This window comes from Xyrauchen texanus, chromosome 21, assembly GCF_025860055.1.
Source record: "Xyrauchen texanus isolate HMW12.3.18 chromosome 21, RBS_HiC_50CHRs, whole genome shotgun sequence".
Lineage (NCBI taxonomy): Eukaryota > Metazoa > Chordata > Actinopteri > Cypriniformes > Catostomidae > Xyrauchen > Xyrauchen texanus.
The window spans coordinates 38,470,596-38,487,472 of NC_068296.1; the positions used below are offsets into that span (position 1 = coordinate 38,470,596).

The window sequence follows — 16,877 nt, forward strand, 5'->3', positions numbered from 1 at the left end:
AATTGAAATACTGCAATTTTAGCACACATTAGACTTAAAATTGTTGTCTGTTTCTCATTTTAATCCTGCCTTTATGGTCTTTTTGGAGCTTGGAAGTTTTGGATCCCATAGATTTACATTGTATGGATAAAAACACATAATATGTCCTCTAAAGTTGTCTGTGTTTGTGTTCTGTAGGAGAAAGAATCTCCAAGTTTGTGACGTAAGTATATAAATATTTTTTTGGGTGAACTTCTATGTCCTGGCTACACTTTTGAAACAATAGCCGCTTTTCCATTATTGTGCCAGTGCAAGCCAGGGCTATCAACTGGCCAGCCAGGGCCAATAGCCTCAGACCTTGCTCAGCAGGACCAAAATTGATTTGCATTCCTACCTTCGAGCCAATAGCCCTGCAGCGTTGCCCTAAAACCAACCCTTGACACACTGCCTTGGTGCCAACATCACGCTCCATACCCATTTCACAAACAAGAGGGAAGCTCAAGCTGAGGTATCATGTTATCTAGAATATTATGTTTATATCGTTTGTAAAAGGTTATCTAGCAAGCAATGTAAGTTAGCGATGACAACTCACCAACTGTAACTGCCATTGTGACCTGAGTGGTCTCTATACTAACAGCGGGACAATGTCCCAGCACAATCTCCATTTTATTGAACCATGTAAACTTCTTCATTTGGGCAATGCCTTGTCCATTGTATATTTTAACAGATTTGTGCTGTATCCTCAATTTTTTTAAATATTCCCGAACCTGTACAACCGTATACATAAACTGGCAAGTTTGGCGAACCTCCACCTTTGACATTGACCCAGCCTCGCTTCCCAGTTGGCTTTGTTTTTCCCAAGGGTAATTGCTGGGCCAAAGGCCATTGGCCATTGGCTCTGAGAAAGCCCAGAGACAGCACGATGAAGCCGGAAATGACAGTGAGAATGCAACTACCCCTGACATGCTTTAGCATGCCATCATTTGGCCCGATTGTGCCAAGTGTAGCTATTGCATATTTGAATGTTTTGTGGATTTGTGGCCCTGTTTAATGCCATGGTAAGGGTCTTTTTTTTAACAAGGGATGAATCAAAAATATGTTGTGGTACTCAACATTGTGCAAGAAATGCTGCTGCTAGAGCTTCAATTGTTTTGAACTAGGAACATACCTTTTAAACGAATTGCTTACTAGTGAGTGCATTGTAGCTCAATCTCATGTCAATGGTTGAGTCAAAATGTGACATGTCGGATTGCTCAAACAAACAATGTTTTCATAGTGCCACATAGTAACAGTGTTTACACTCTCAACAACTGGCTTATTATACAGTAGTTATCTATGCATATTAAGATGGTTTAGGAAGAAGTGTTATATCATCAAGAAGTTACACACATCAGCTTTAAATAGATTTGAAAATGTTTTGAATGTCTTTCACAAGATCTTACGTGGGTACTCTTTTGGGTGCAGTTTCTCTGACCAGTTGCCATAGAAGGTGACTCTGTATTTGGCCGTTCCACAGGCACAGCAGTCCAGCAGGGGTTTGTCTGTCGTCTCTCCAAACAGTGGCTCTGAAGGACAGGAGAGGATCGATGGGTTATTAGGGGCATCTCTGTGATTGGCTGATTACCTTGTCAATGGGTTAATGGCCATCTATCATGCTTACAACGGTTCAGCAGGTCATTCTGAATGGGTAAAACTGGCAGAAATGGACACACTAATCACAAAGTAAACAGCACCCACTCAGACATCCCCACTTTTAGTCATGTTCAAATAGAATTGAACTTGAAATTACATAAATATCTGTAAGTGGGCCATTTTTTAACAAACACTCGTTTTGTTTAAATTAAAGGTGTGTACACCTACATTACACATATGGTGCTTAACCAGTACAGCATATCTTCACTTATGGTCAGAAAATATGGTGACAAATAATAATAATAGCTGAACATCAGTTAGTAGTAACACATAAGAGCTACATGAAATATACACTGCTTAAAAATGCTTTTTACTGTATTTTTGTAGTTTAAATCTTTAAAAAATGCAGTATAAAAATCATGAGACGTTTTTAAAGTCTTTGTGAATATAAACTAATAAAAATATAATAGTAATAGTTGCTTGTAAAAAGTATGGTAAATGATGTTCCATAAGCCATTAATGTTTATGACATAATTATTTTAAATATCATTTAACATTTAAGGAGTTTGCCAGATGCACTGGTGTCATAATCAGACAAGGTTTTTAAAGGTGTACTCAGTAACTTTTGTTTTTGTGTCATCTTGGACTCACACTGACACCTAGTGGCTCGGATGCGGCATCATTTAAAATCAATATTTTTCAGTTTCAGATGTCATTGTAGAAATGTAGTATTCACAGTCAGACATGATTACTTTAATCAATGAGTGAAAGTGTCCAATAACAGGACGGTTACTGAGATTAAGTGAGTAGTATTCAGCTGGTCATGTGATTCTAACATGGCAGCCCCATGCGCAGACCCTCTCCTTGTAGAATAAAACAGCTTTTATAAGGTCATTGTCTTCATTTTAATTTGAGTGCCCATGATTTCCTACATTTATTACAAAATTACATTTAATGTCTCATAAAAATTACTGAGTTGACATTTAAGGTGAATATTAGATGGGGGTTTTCATCAGTAAAACGTACTTACCTAACCTAGAAGTGTAAAATATACCTAATCAATAGTAATCTAAAATCAAATGAGAGGTAGACATAAAAAATAAATGATTAACCTTAACAATCACCTAAACCTAAACGATAGTGTCCAAAAACAAAATGAGAAATGAAAAGCAAATTTTTGGAAGTAACCAAGTTTTTTCCAGTCACGTCAACGACACTCTCCCTCAAATGTCAACTTGTGTGTTTAACTGGTCTCGAAACCACAGTCTTTGAGTCCAAAATCTACCACGGAAGTTAATTACATTGGATTAAGTATGTAAATGTAGGTGAGTCTATAATACAAGCGTTAAAATATATCGTTTTTAAAATGGTGCATTACAGTAAAAGTGTTTCTATATCATAACATAGTAGTTTGCGAGTAATAGTGCGGTCGTTATAAAGTCATAATCTAGGGTTACCATACGTCCTCTTTTTTGGACCTGCAAAAAGCATCCAGCTGGGATTTCAAAAGTGGCTATAAATGTCTGGGATTTGGCTTTCTTCATATTGATGTGCAGTTAGGACTCTCATACATTCTGTGTATTTGATACTCTGCATCAGTTTTTGTGTCCTTACGTGATTATTCTGACAGAGAGCGGCAGACTAACGGTGCTTGGCTGCAGCCTTGTTAGGCTGGATATCCCGGCTGCCACGTCATAAAGCAGTGTCGAAGGCCGTCTAATTGTGAGGACACTCCCCCCACAGTGTCCTCTTTTTGGACAACCAAAAAGTGCTTCTGGTGTTAATTTCACCAGGAAACTGCGACGAAACAGAATTCTGCTGGTAAAAGTCAGTTTGCAAAAATGTTGCTAGGCTATAGTAATGTTAATTTTATGACACTGGGTTGCACAAAACATATTGATCAGTCACTACATAGGCTTCATACAATGTCAAGTAACTGTTGTGATGTCTGTAAGCAATAAATATATAAAAATTATGTTATGTATTCACCCTCATAGCTTCCAAATTTGACTTCTTTTCTTCCAGGGAACACAAAAATCAAACCATTTGAAGAAGGTTTATGCTGCTCTTTTTATACAACAAAAGCATGCATTGACTAGTGACTGTCAAGATCCATAAATGGCTAATCATAATTTAAGTAGTCCATTTAAAGCATTCACTGTATTAGAGTGCATCATTGCCCACCCAATGTTTTTAGCATATTGGTTCGGGAAACGTTTTTTACGTTAATTATTTCAATATTTTTTCAATAGTCATGGAATAATCCAACCAGCTCCGAGGTGAATCACAACATTACAAACTTTGATTTGAAGCAAAACAGTATTTAAAAAAAATTATAAGACTATTATAAGACTTCTGAAGCCATAAAATAACTTTGTGTGAGGAAAGCCACACACACCAGACAAAACTTGGACACTAAGTGTTTTTCAAATTTCAGTAAGTGATAACACAGTACCATCTTTGAATATGCAGAAGCGGAAGTGCAAATTAGATTTGAGAGCTACAGTGGCAAAAAAAAAATTACATCTTCATCAAAGTCACAAGTATAAACAAAGCAAAATTTGCTTAACCCATTCATACATACCTTTACACAGTTAATAACTGGGCCCAGAGTAGAGTCACACATATGTGTTTTTGCAACAGCCAATTATGTTACAATCTGCCAGATTAAAATGTTTGACTTTTGCACTTATATTCGCAAAAACAGCGACACATATAATGTTTTGAACCACTGAATAAGTTCATTTTATATACATATGTCCAAGTATAAAAAGATTACAGCTCTTGTATTGTTACGACTCAGACGAGGGCAGACGAGGAGTGAGGATCTACACGCAGTTTATTGAAATTTAACAAGGACAAACGACTGGTAAACACAGGAACAAACAAAACATCCATGATGGGAAACCAAAATATGAACAAGAGGAACATCCACGAAGGGTACAGGCAGGAACACGGGCAGGAACAGACATTACCTAACATTTAACAACCGCCCAAGACTGAACAAACAACAGGGCTTAAATACACAGGGATAATGATTAACAGGAGAGAACAATCAAGCTGGCAGTGATGAGGGCAGGGAATTGTGGGAACTGTAGTCTGGGAGAAATGGCAGGGAGAAACATAGGGCAGACAACAGGGAATCGTGACATGTATACACAGTCAATACATCAAACGCGATCTTCCTCCAGTGCATGCTGCAGTTTGAACAGTACTGTGCAAAAGTTTTACCCACTTGAGAAAAATGTTGCATAGGGAGGATGTCTTCAAAAATAATGACATAAATAATTTTTATTTATAACTTAATGTCATACAAAGTCCAGTAAACATAAAAAAGCTAAATCAATATTTGGTGTGGCCACCTTTGTCTTTAAAACAGCACCAATTCTCCTAGATACACCTGGATACAGTTTTTCTTGGTTGTTGGCAGATAGGATGTTTCAAGCTTATTGGAGAATTCACCACAGTTCTTCTATCTATTTAGGCTGACTCAATTGCTTCTGTCTCTTTATGTAATCTCAGACTGACTTTTGCATATTAGTAGCGGTTGTTATTTGTCAAACAAACAGCTACTTAAAGAGTCTTTACAAACACATAATATGCTAATTTTATGTAACAAACAGCCAAATTGTTACCACATAACCACAATAACAGTTCACAGCTTGTATATGCACACCCATCACATTTAAATGTGATCTTCCCATGCACGCAGCCCCGACTGCTGATTAGGTGCAGATGTGGTTTTCATTCATACAAACAGCAACTCAAACAGTCTTTTCAGGCATATAATACATTTGTTTTTTGAAACAGACAGCCAAACTATAACAGAAGCACCACGTTAACAGTGAAAACATGCTGATTGAGCGCAATTATCCGATGCATGCAGCCAAGTCTGTTTACATTAGTGCTTATCATAAACACACACACACACACACACACACACACGCACACAAAGTCTGACAAGTCAAACATATAGGCAAGCCGGGCTGCTGATATTATTTGTTCATTTGTTTTTTACAGCTATAAAAATAAAATAAATAAAACAAATACAGTACAGCAGACATAACCTATTTGTTCACGTTTACTATAGTATATACAGTATTTTACTTGATTTTTTATGACAAGATATAAAAATTGTCATTGTCACATGCAAAAATAACTCACTCCAGGGGGCACTGCAGGGGAATTTAGACCCTACTCATTAAAAAAGTTAAGCTAACAACACACAAACAATTATAATCTTGCATGTCTTTATAGAACACATCCGCTTAAACATTCACATGCTGTGGAATAATTAAGTGAACCCCTAGGCTAAAGATGTCAATAAAAGCTAATTAGAATCAGGAGTTGGCAAACCTGGCATCCAATTAATGAATAGAGATTGAAGGTGTGGGTTAGAGCTACTTTGATTATCAAACATTTTTGCTTTAGCAAAAGCTGGAAAGTTGTCTCGAAGAGCTTAGATATTCATCTGTCCACAGTTAGCAAACTGTCTATAAATGGAGACGATTTAGTTCTGTGGCTACTCTCCCTAGAAGTGGCTGTCCAGCCAAGGTGACTCAAAGTGCACACCACAGAATGCCCAATGAGAAATAAGAACCCTAGAGTGACAGCTAAAGACTTGAAGGAATTAATGGAACTGGTTAACATCTCTGTTCATGTGTCTACTATACGGGAAACATTAAACGGGCATGAAAGAAGCCACTGTTTTCCAACAGAAACATTGCTGTGTGCCTGAAGTTTGCCAAAGGGCACATTGACACTCCAGAAATTCTTCTGGAAAATATTTTGTGGACTGATGAAACTTAGGTTGCATTGTTTGGCTAGAACACTCAGCACTACGTATAAAAAGGTATAAAAAGGGCACCGTATACCATCATGAAAATATCATCCCAATAGTGAAGTGCAGTGGAGGGAGCATCATGATTTGGGGCTGTTTTGCTGCTTCGGGGACTGGAATGCTTGCCATTATCAGGGGAAAAATAAATTCCAAAAATCATGAAGATATCCTATAGGATAATGTCAGGGTGGCTGTGTGCCAGCTGAAGCTCAGTAGAAGTTGGCTGATGCAGCAGGACAATAACCCTAAATATCAAAGTAACTCCACTACAGAATGCTTAAAAAAAAAAAAGAAAATACTCCTTATGGAGTGGCCCAGTCAGAGCCCAGAGATGCTCTGAAATGACCTCAAAAGAGTCATTCACACCAGACATCATAAGAACATGGCTGAGCTGAAGCAGTTCTGTAAGGAAGAATGGTCCAAAATTCCTTCTGAACATTGTGCAGGTGTAATCCGCATCTACCGGAAACGCTTGGTTGATGATATTTTGACAAAAGAGGAACGGCCAGATATTAAAACCAATGGTTCATTACTTTTTCCACAGCACTGTGAATGTTTAATGGGATGAGTTCAATATAGACATGAAATATTATAATTGTTCGTCTGTTGTTAGTTTAAGGACATTGTGTTTGTCTATATGTGTGACTTTGATGAAGATGAGATCACATTTTAAAACCAATTAATGCAGAAAACTACTAATTAAACCAAGGACAATTATGCTGGTGTAAGCTGGTCTTTTCAAAAGGGGATGCTTTTTTTGGGGGGATTTTCCAATGCACTTTAAGTCCTCATGGTGGCGTAGTGACTCGCCTCAAATCATGGTGGCAGAGGACGAATGTCATTTGCCTCCACTTCTGAGTCTGTCAATCCACTCATCTCATCATGTGGCTTGTTTAGCGCATTACTGCGAAGACCTAGCATGTGTGGAGGCATCATGTTATGCTCCGTGGCATCCACGCACAAATCACCATGCAACCCACAGAGAGCGAGAACCAAATTATAGCGACCACAAGGAGGTTACCCCAACGTGACTCTACCCACCTTAGCAACCGGGCCAATTGGTTGCTTAGGAAGCCTGACTGGAGTCACTCCACATGCCCTGGATTCGAACATGCGACTCAAGGTGTGGTAGTCAGCATCTTTAATTGCTGAGCTACACAGGCCCGCTCAGAAGTGGATGCTGTAACAATCACTTGATAAAACCAAGGCTTAGATTTGAACATGGATATGATGAGGCAAATAGATGAAGTAGAGAAGAAAGGAAGAACAACATCACACATATACTGAGAAGAACTACTTGTAATGTGCCAGAACATCTAACTTGCAGAGAGACTCACCTTTCTCACACATCCGCTTTGTAAGTGAGCCCTCATCTTGGAATGAGATGATCTTTCTCTGAACAATGCTAGCCCTGCAGAAAAAGAGAGATGAATAGAATGAGGAAAATCGTTCAAAGACGAGAAGTGAAGAGGAAAGAAGAGAAAGAGAAGATGAAATACCCTGCTACATAAAGAAGGAAAGGGGCTATTATCAGATATCAGCACTCTGAACAGGCTGCAATCATGAAACTCCTGCAGTGTTTGTAATACCCAAAAAGAGGCATGTGCCATCTGAATGGCTTCATGGCACTAAAGACAGCTGTGCCACAGCACTTCAATGTGAAGCATATACTGTATTTATGTGCAAAGGACATGTATCACAGAATGCATAAATCTATTCTAAGGATCACAAGCAATGTTTCCTCTAAGCTGTGCATATTGAAATTTTCCCTCTATACTTCTAATGTTGCTCCCCTTCCGTAAAAATTGAAAAAATATCTGCGCAGATGGCAGACTCAAGTGTGTGTGGAAAAACCTAAAGGCTTTCTTGAATCAGAGCTAAATGAATTATCAGTGTTTCAATTGGGTTCCATTCGGATGTCCATAGATCTTCTTTTTTTTTGGTAAGGAGCTGAAGCTGTCTTATTGGAAACAAAGTGGACATACACATCATTTAATTTGTGAATAGTCGCATTACCGGGAGGCATGAGCGTTTTTGGTATAAGCAGTAATGCGGCTACGTGCATGATCGGTAAAATACGTTTCATGTTCATAATGCCTGTCCCGTGAGTGATTAATGTATACACAGCCAGTTATGTCATATGTGAATGCAAACAGGACCAACAAAAATCAGGTATATGTAAAAATATCAGATCTTGCAGTGTAGATGGAATGTAGTAGATCTGTCACTGTCTATTATGTTGTTACTAGCCTATTAGATACTACACATACATCACCCAAATGTTTTGATGTGTGTTTACATATGGAAGATGTATTTTTTACGTTGTTTGCTCAACTGCAAAACATCTATAAGACGTATGTCAATAAGTATGTCCCAGGTGTCAATAAGACATTGAGCAGATATGGATCCCCGGCAGCAGATGTTTAGAACAAAATATGCCATCCAGCAGGAAAAGCATGTAAAACAAATCATCAGAAAAAAATATTTTTGACTTTTGATGATAAAATGTTATATATCATTGCAAAGGCTTTCTAATTACACCTAGATTGAGCTTCTGGTCCACTCGGAGGCAGAGATATTCAATGAAACAACAAGGGAGGAACTTGAACTGAAAATTAGACTGAATGTCTATGGACGAGCACATCTTTAAAGGCTAAATTTCATTACCTACATTTCAGATCAGTAAATTGTGATGACTGTGATAGTGGAAAATACGTTCTATTTTTTCTAAGATAATAAACACATATAATATTATTTACGAATAATAAACAGTCTCCTTTTTAATTGGGTGGGTTCTATAAAAAATTAGACCAATATTTTGCAAATTTTCCACAGTATCAAATTTGAGTGTGAAAAATTGTGGGTGGCAGCCCCAAAATCCACCAGAGTATAAGAGGTTAACCCTTTAAGCTCAGATGGGGCCATGAGTAAAAAGAAAAATGTCAAAATATTAACGCTTAGCAGCTCTATTTTCCAATGTATGTAGGCATTATGACCAAAACTGAACAAGTGCTTTGAAATTTGCAGACAAATCAGAAGTGTTAAATTTTGATAATTTGTAATAAAAAAAATACATAAACATCAAACTCATCAAATGTGTCATATGTTGTTGGAAAGATTACAACCAGCTTATTTGTTTTTCTCACAAACAAAAATAGAGTGAGTAATATCTAAGTATATGTCTTTGACAATTATGTTGATGTTGATTATATGCCACATTTTTGCTTATAACTTCACAAAAAATAAACAGAACATAAATATCACATATCATTACTTAGAAGATCTTTCAACAGGCCCACACACTATGCATAGATCATTATATAATCCACAAGAAGCACAATGTTACATATGGCTACCAGGAGATGGCGCCAAGTAAATGACACAAACTCAATGATGACTCAAATGGCACAAAAGGAACTCATTCTGTGAAATGTCATTACTAAAATCACATCAGCATGCTATGCAAACTTTTATTCATTGTTGCATTTGCATGTGTGATTAGTTCTTATTTACAATTATTATGTTTTATCTGTTTTGAGTTGCTTTTGGACACTATGATAAATCATTTTTGCAATGCTGTAATTTTTGATTGCTTTGTCATATCAACAAAATTTGTTTCTCAGATATAGGGGATATTAAATATAATTTAAATATCATCACAATTGAAATTATCTTTACAATGATAGCAAACTCTTGACCCTCTTTGTTTATTTTGTCAAGTTATAATCCTTTCATTTTGGGTATGCCACTGAAACAGGAAATCTTTAAAAACACCTTCAGAGCTTAAAGGGACAACCTTTGGGGAGCTTGTTGGCAAAGGTTGTCTTGCTTGTTAATCTAGTTAACAAACCTATTAATGACACCAGCAATTTCTGGTTTTTGACCAGTTAAAGAATTGTCCTGCTACACTGTAAAAAGTGGTAACCTGCAAGTTCTTCTTCCACCAACTAATTCTAGAAATATTCACAAGCACAAGTATAGAGCTATATTACAATAATAGCTAAGATACTATATTATACACATTTTCCAAGTTTTTAAATATATGTGTTAATGTTTAAATCCTTTTGATCGAGATAATATGAGAATTTGGTATATAGTCGTATGTGATTATTGAACCACAGAAAGCTGTGATTAAATGAAATTAATAGCCAAATTATCTATTATTCAAAGTGAATGTTTTCCATACAAAATAAATAAATAAATAGAATAAGATTAATATAAAAATAATTATGGTATAAATTATACAAAGTATATTTGCTATTTGGAAACAATATATAAAATAGACTTACATTTAAAAATTGGCTTTTCACTTAATTTTTATGCACTTTCGGTGTAAGCCTGTCCCACATCTCATTATCTCTATAAGACCTTCTTGGTAAACTACACCAAATTCAAAAATAAACCTACCCTAAGGAAAAACTGTGACAACTAGCCCCCAACTCGCTTATTTAATATTGTCCAATCATAGGCTTAGTCCTGATCATATTTAAATACAGCATATTTGGTGGTGTGTGTTTTTGCATTAATTGCAGCTACTTTTGAATTCAATGTTAATTTGATTTTATGGTTCAGATCGACAATTTATTTCAATTCTTTTATTTTCTGACACTACTTTGAAGGAGAAGAAACAAATGCAGATTGACTTGGTTCACCAGAGAAAGACTATGGTCAGCCGGTCGTAATTAAAATCGGATGAGTGACCATGAACATAGTTTAAGCTCCTGGATCCAAACAGGTTTAAAGACTGTTTACATCTGTGCCCTCTGAGATACTTGTGGCAGCCATGGAGGTCTTTAAACAGCCTGGAAAAATGCTAGAGTAAAACAAAAAGGCCTTCCACTCCAAACGGACACAGACAGAGCCCTCATCTCAGGAACAGGCCTGGCATTATTTCACTGAGAGCTCTCAGGGGACAGTCCATGTGCTCCAAATCCAAATGAAAAGAAATGCCTATGAACCAGTAGTTTTCAGTCAAGCTCAGTGGAATGGACATGCGAGAGATTAAACATACTGACTGATAAAAAAAATAATTTAAAAAGTCAAAAACAGAAATGCTTACTCATGTTTAATCCAAATCAGTGGTGACTAGTGCCTTGTGGGGAAGCAAAGATTTGTATTGTGTTTTAGTGTCTGCATTGTTGCTCCATAAAACTGCTTCTCAATCTACTACTCAAAGTTAATGCTTAACGAAAATAACTGATCAAGCTCTGATATGTTTTGCAACAAACAAAAATGGCATTAGGAAAAAAATTGGATTACGAAATCTAAAATAAATGTGTTATGACCAATGGTGGAAGTGGCTGAGATTCAGTGAGGGGACCCTAGTTGGGGAGTCAGGGTACATTTTATTATGTATTTATTTATTTTCATCATTCTGAGGCACTTTCAGATAACCAGAGACTATTCAAATAGAAATACATCTAAAATCTATAACAACATATCATTTATAGGACTACACATTGTTACTGTGGACAAGCACTGATAGAGATGCATTTCAATTGGTTGCATGTATTCCAGCTGCTTTCACGAACGTCAACAAGCTTTCTTATACTATTGACTAGGAAGCATGCAGAAATCCAAGTAATTTCCCTTAAAAAAAATGGAACCAGTTTTAACTTTATCTCATAAAGTTCTAAATCTCTAAATTCATTCTCTACACTCCGTCCCCCCACCTATGCCCTTATTTCCAGTCCTGGTTATGACATATTGGAAATGTCTGTGTCTAAGCATTCTGGTTTTGACAGCAGTGCTGTCAGTCACACACCAGTGTTTGTTATTGGCCATTTGTTACAAAGCCCTAGGTATTAAAAACTTGCTGAATCTTCAAATAAAGACAAACAACTGGCGAAACAAAAATACAATGATTGAAAGTCATGTCCAATAAATAGTCAGCTCCATTTCCAATGGAAATAATTAACACATATGATACTTCATAGACTCACAATCATGTGTAAAGAGCCCCTTAACATCACTCTTTGACTTCAAAGAAAGTCATGCTTTTTTCTATGTCTGTCGATTTAAGGCATTAAATCAGTTAATTTTATATGAAACAATGCTAAAAAAAAAAAAATATTACATCATCGTAATTGTTAATTTTATTGTTAATATTGGCAAATTTTCCAACCCAATCAATTCAAGCTTGAAATACCACCTTATGTTTATGCGAGTCTCAGTCAGCAGAGAGCAGTGAACGCAACTCCAGCTGTATAGACAATGCACTACTGGCATTAACCCTTTTGAACATATGATCAAACTGGTGTGATTACACAAGGCTGGTCTCATTTCATTTCATTCATTTATTTATGCATTTGGTCTCAGAGGTGTACAATCAAACTGGTGTGATTAAACAAGGCTGGGCTTAGTGGTGTACAATCAAACTGGTGTGATTACACAAGGCTGGGCTCAGAGGCGTAATATCAAACTGGTGTGATTACACAAGGCCTGGCTCAGAGGCGTACAATCAAACTGGTGTGATTACACAAGGCCTGGCTCAGAGGCATAATATCAAACTGGTGTGATTACACAAGGCCTGGCTCAGAGGCGTACAATCAAACTGGTGTGATTACACAAGGCTGGGCACAGAGGCGTACAATCAAACTGGTGTGATTACTCAAGGCTGGGCTCAGAGGCGTAATATCAAACTGGTGTGATTACATAAGGCTGGGCTCAGAGGCGTACAATCAAACTGGTGTGATTACACAAGGCTGGGCTCAGAGGCGTACTATCAAACTGGTGTGATTACACAAGGCCTGGCTCAGAGGCGTACAATCAAGCTGGTGTGATTACACAAGGCTGGGCTCAGAGGCGTAATATCAAACTGGTGTGATTACACAAGGCCTGGCTCAGAGGCGTAATATCAAACTGGTGTGATTACACAAGGCCTGGCTCAGAGGCGTACAATCAAACTGGTGTGATTACACAAGGCTGGGCACAGAGGCGTACAATCAAACTGGTGTGATTACTCAAGGCTGGGCTCAGAGGCGTAATATCAAACTGGTGTGATTACATAAGGCTGGGCTCAGAGGCATACAATCAAACTGTTATGATTACACAAGGCTGGGCTCAGAGGCGTAATATCAAACTGGTGTGATTACACAAGGCTGGGCTCAGAGGCGTACTATCAAACTGGTGTGATTACACAAGGCTGGGCTCAGAGGCGTATGATCAAACTGGTGTGATTACACAAGGCTGGGCTCAGAGGCGTATGATCAAACTGGTGTGATTACACAAGGCTGGGCTCAGAGGCGTACAATCAAACTGGTGTGATTACACAAGGCTGGGCTCAGAGGCGTACAATCAAACTGGTGTGATTACACAAGGCTGGGCTCAGAGGCGTACAATCAAACTGGTGTGATTACACAAGGCTGGGCTCAGAGGCGTACAATCAAACTGGTGTGATTACACAAGGCTGGGCTCAGAGGCGTACTATCAAACTGGTGTGATTACACAAGGCCTGGCTCAGAGGCATAATATCAAACTGGTGTGATTACACAAGGCTGGGCTCAGAGGCGTAATATCAAACTGGTGTGATTACACAAGGCCTGGCTCAGAGGCGTAATATCAAACTGGTGTGATTACACAAGGCCTGGCTCAGAGGCGTACAATCAAACTGGTGTGATTACACAAGGCTGGGCACAGAGGCGTACAATCAAACTGGTGTGATTACTCAAGGCTGGGCTCAGAGGCGTAATATCAAACTGGTGTGATTACATAAGGCTGGGCTCAGAGGCATACAATCAAACTGTTATGATTACACAAGGCTGGGCTCAGAGGCGTATGATCAAACTGGTGTGATTACACAAGGCTGGGCTCAGAGGCGTAATATCAAACTGGTGTGATTACACAAGGCTGGGCTCAGAGGCGTACTATCAAACTGGTGTGATTACACAAGGCTGGGCTCAGAGGCGTATGATCAAACTGGTGTGATTACACAAGGCTGGGCTCAGAGGCCTATGATCAAACTGGTGTGATTACACAAGGCTGGGCTCAGAGGCGTACAATCAAACTGGTGTGATTACACAAGGCTGGGCTCAGAGGCGTACAATCAAACTGGTGTGATTACACAAGGCTGGGCTCAGAGGCGTATAATCAAACTGGTGTGATTACACAAGGCTGGGCTCAGAGGCGTACTATCAAACTGGTGTGATTACACAAGGCTGGGCTCAGAGGCGTACTATCAAACTGGTGTGATTACACAAGGCTGGGCTCAGAGGCATACGATCAAACTGGTGTGATTACACAAGGCTGGGCTCAGAGGCATACGATCAAACTGGTGTGATTACACAAGGCTGGGCTCAGAGGCGTATGATCAAACTGGTGTGATTACACAAGGCTGGGCTCAGAGGCGTATGATCAAACTGGTGTGATTACACAAGGCTGGGCTCAGAGGCGTACAATCAAGCTGGTGTGATTACACAAGGCTGGGCTCAGAGGCGTACAATCAAACTGGTGTGATTACACAAGGCTGGGCTCAGAGGCGTACAATCAAGCTGGTGTGATTACACAAGGCTGGGCTCAGAGGCGTACGATCAAACTGGTGTGATTACACAAGGCTGGGCTCAGAAGCGTACGATCAAACTGGTGTGATTACACAAGGCTGGGCTTAGAGGCGTACAATCAAGCTGGTGTGATTACACAAGGCTGGGCTCAGAGGCGTACAATCAAACTGGTGTGATTACACAAGGCTGGGCTCAGAGGCGTACGATCAAACTGGTGTGATTGCACAAGGCTGGGCTCAGAGGCGTACAATCAAACCGGTGTGATCTGCATTCATGCAGCTGTTTACCAGCAAAAGAAATACTGAAGTGGTTGTCATAATGAACCAGCAGCTCAAATAGACTTTTCAACATATATAATTTTTTTTATATACAGTATGTATTTATTGTTTTATAAACAATCACTAAGTAAAAGTTTAAAGCTGTTATGTGGGCATGTCCCACCTTGACAATAGCAACACCTATGTGAGAATGCTGTTCATTGACAGGGATGTGTGCTGAGCCCTCTCCTTTACTCCCTCTTCACCTACGACTGCACACCTGTACATGGCTCTAACACCATTGTCAAGTTCGCAGACGACACTACGGTGATTGGTCTCATCAGTAACAACGATGAGACGGCCTACAGGGAGGAGGTCCAGCACCTATCATCGTGGTGCACTGACAACAACCTGGCTCTCAACACAAAGAAGACCAAAGAGCTCATTGTGGACTTCAGGAAGTCTAAAGCTGGCACACACACACCCATTTCTATCAACAGGACTGAGGTGGAGCGTGTAACCAGCTTCAAGTTTCTGGGTGTCCACATCTCTGAGGACCTCTCTTGGACCCTCAACACCTCTACCCTGATCAAGAAGGCTCACCAGCATCTCTTCTTTCTGAGGAGACTCAAGAAGGTCCACCTGTCTCCTCAGATCCTGGTGAACTTCTACCGCTGCACCAGCGAGAGCATCCTCACCAACTGTGTCAGAGTTTGGTACAGCAACTGCTCTGCCCATGAAAGACCACAGACTGTTCACCCCACTCCCCTCCGGGAGGCGTTTCAGGTCTCTCCGCACCCGTACCAACAGGTTCAGAGGAAGCTTCTTTCCTGCAGCTGTCACCTCTGAACTCTTGCTCTGCATCCCGGTGACAATTGACTAATTGTCAAGGACACACGCTACCCCACCCATTCTGTTCTATTATTTATTTAAATGTACATACTGTAATTACACCTATACATAGCCATATTCTACTACTCTTCATCCTGTACATACACTCTTATAATGTTACCACACTGCACATAGCTGTACATATCTATCTATATGGTTCATACAGATAATCCATATTTACTGTTTTCTTACTATATATTCTGCTAATACACTGCATATCTATATTATTCTACTACTATTTAAAATGTCACTGCTACTACATTGCACATATCTGTACATGTTGTTCATACACTGCTCATATTACATAGCCATATTTATTCTGCACTATAACACTGCAATATATTTCTGTACCTGCCTATGCACCACCTGTCTATACCTGATTATCACATTGCGCTTTTTTGCACTTCTGGTTGGACGCAAACTGCATTTCGTTGTCTTTGTACTTGTACTCTACACAATGACAATAAAGTTGAAGCTAATCTAAAATTTAATGTTTTCAAATAAATGTCAAATAAAGAATGTATATACTATTTAGTCCACTTGAGCCTTCTCCCATTCCATCTGTCACTCAAACTTCCACTTGTAAAAAAGTGCAAGGGCTAGAATTTTAGAGCCTTCTATGTTTGACGAACTCGGACTCCCGTGCTGCATTGTAATGTAAACAATATGGCGGGGTATAATCTGTCACCTAATGTATCCGCTGTAAATTGTAAGATGAGATCTTTTTTTATTACAGCATGCATTAAAGAGCTCACTCTGGGGTATCCATCAGTACAGAAA

The 16,877-nt window shown here is 38.9% G+C and overlaps 1 protein-coding gene across 1 annotated transcript in view; it reads right to left on the bottom strand.

Moving 5' to 3' along the window:
• LOC127661713 (spondin-1-like) overlaps positions 1-16,877 on the bottom strand; it is a 262,735-nt gene that overhangs the window by 180,608 nt on the left and 65,250 nt on the right. The window contains exons 4-5 of the mRNA XM_052152544.1: positions 7,789-7,862; positions 1,422-1,544 (exon numbers count right to left, since the gene is read on the bottom strand). Of these exons, the coding sequence (XP_052008504.1) occupies positions 1,422-1,544; positions 7,789-7,862 (197 nt within the window). The remainder of the gene's footprint in view (positions 1-1,421; positions 1,545-7,788; positions 7,863-16,877) is intronic.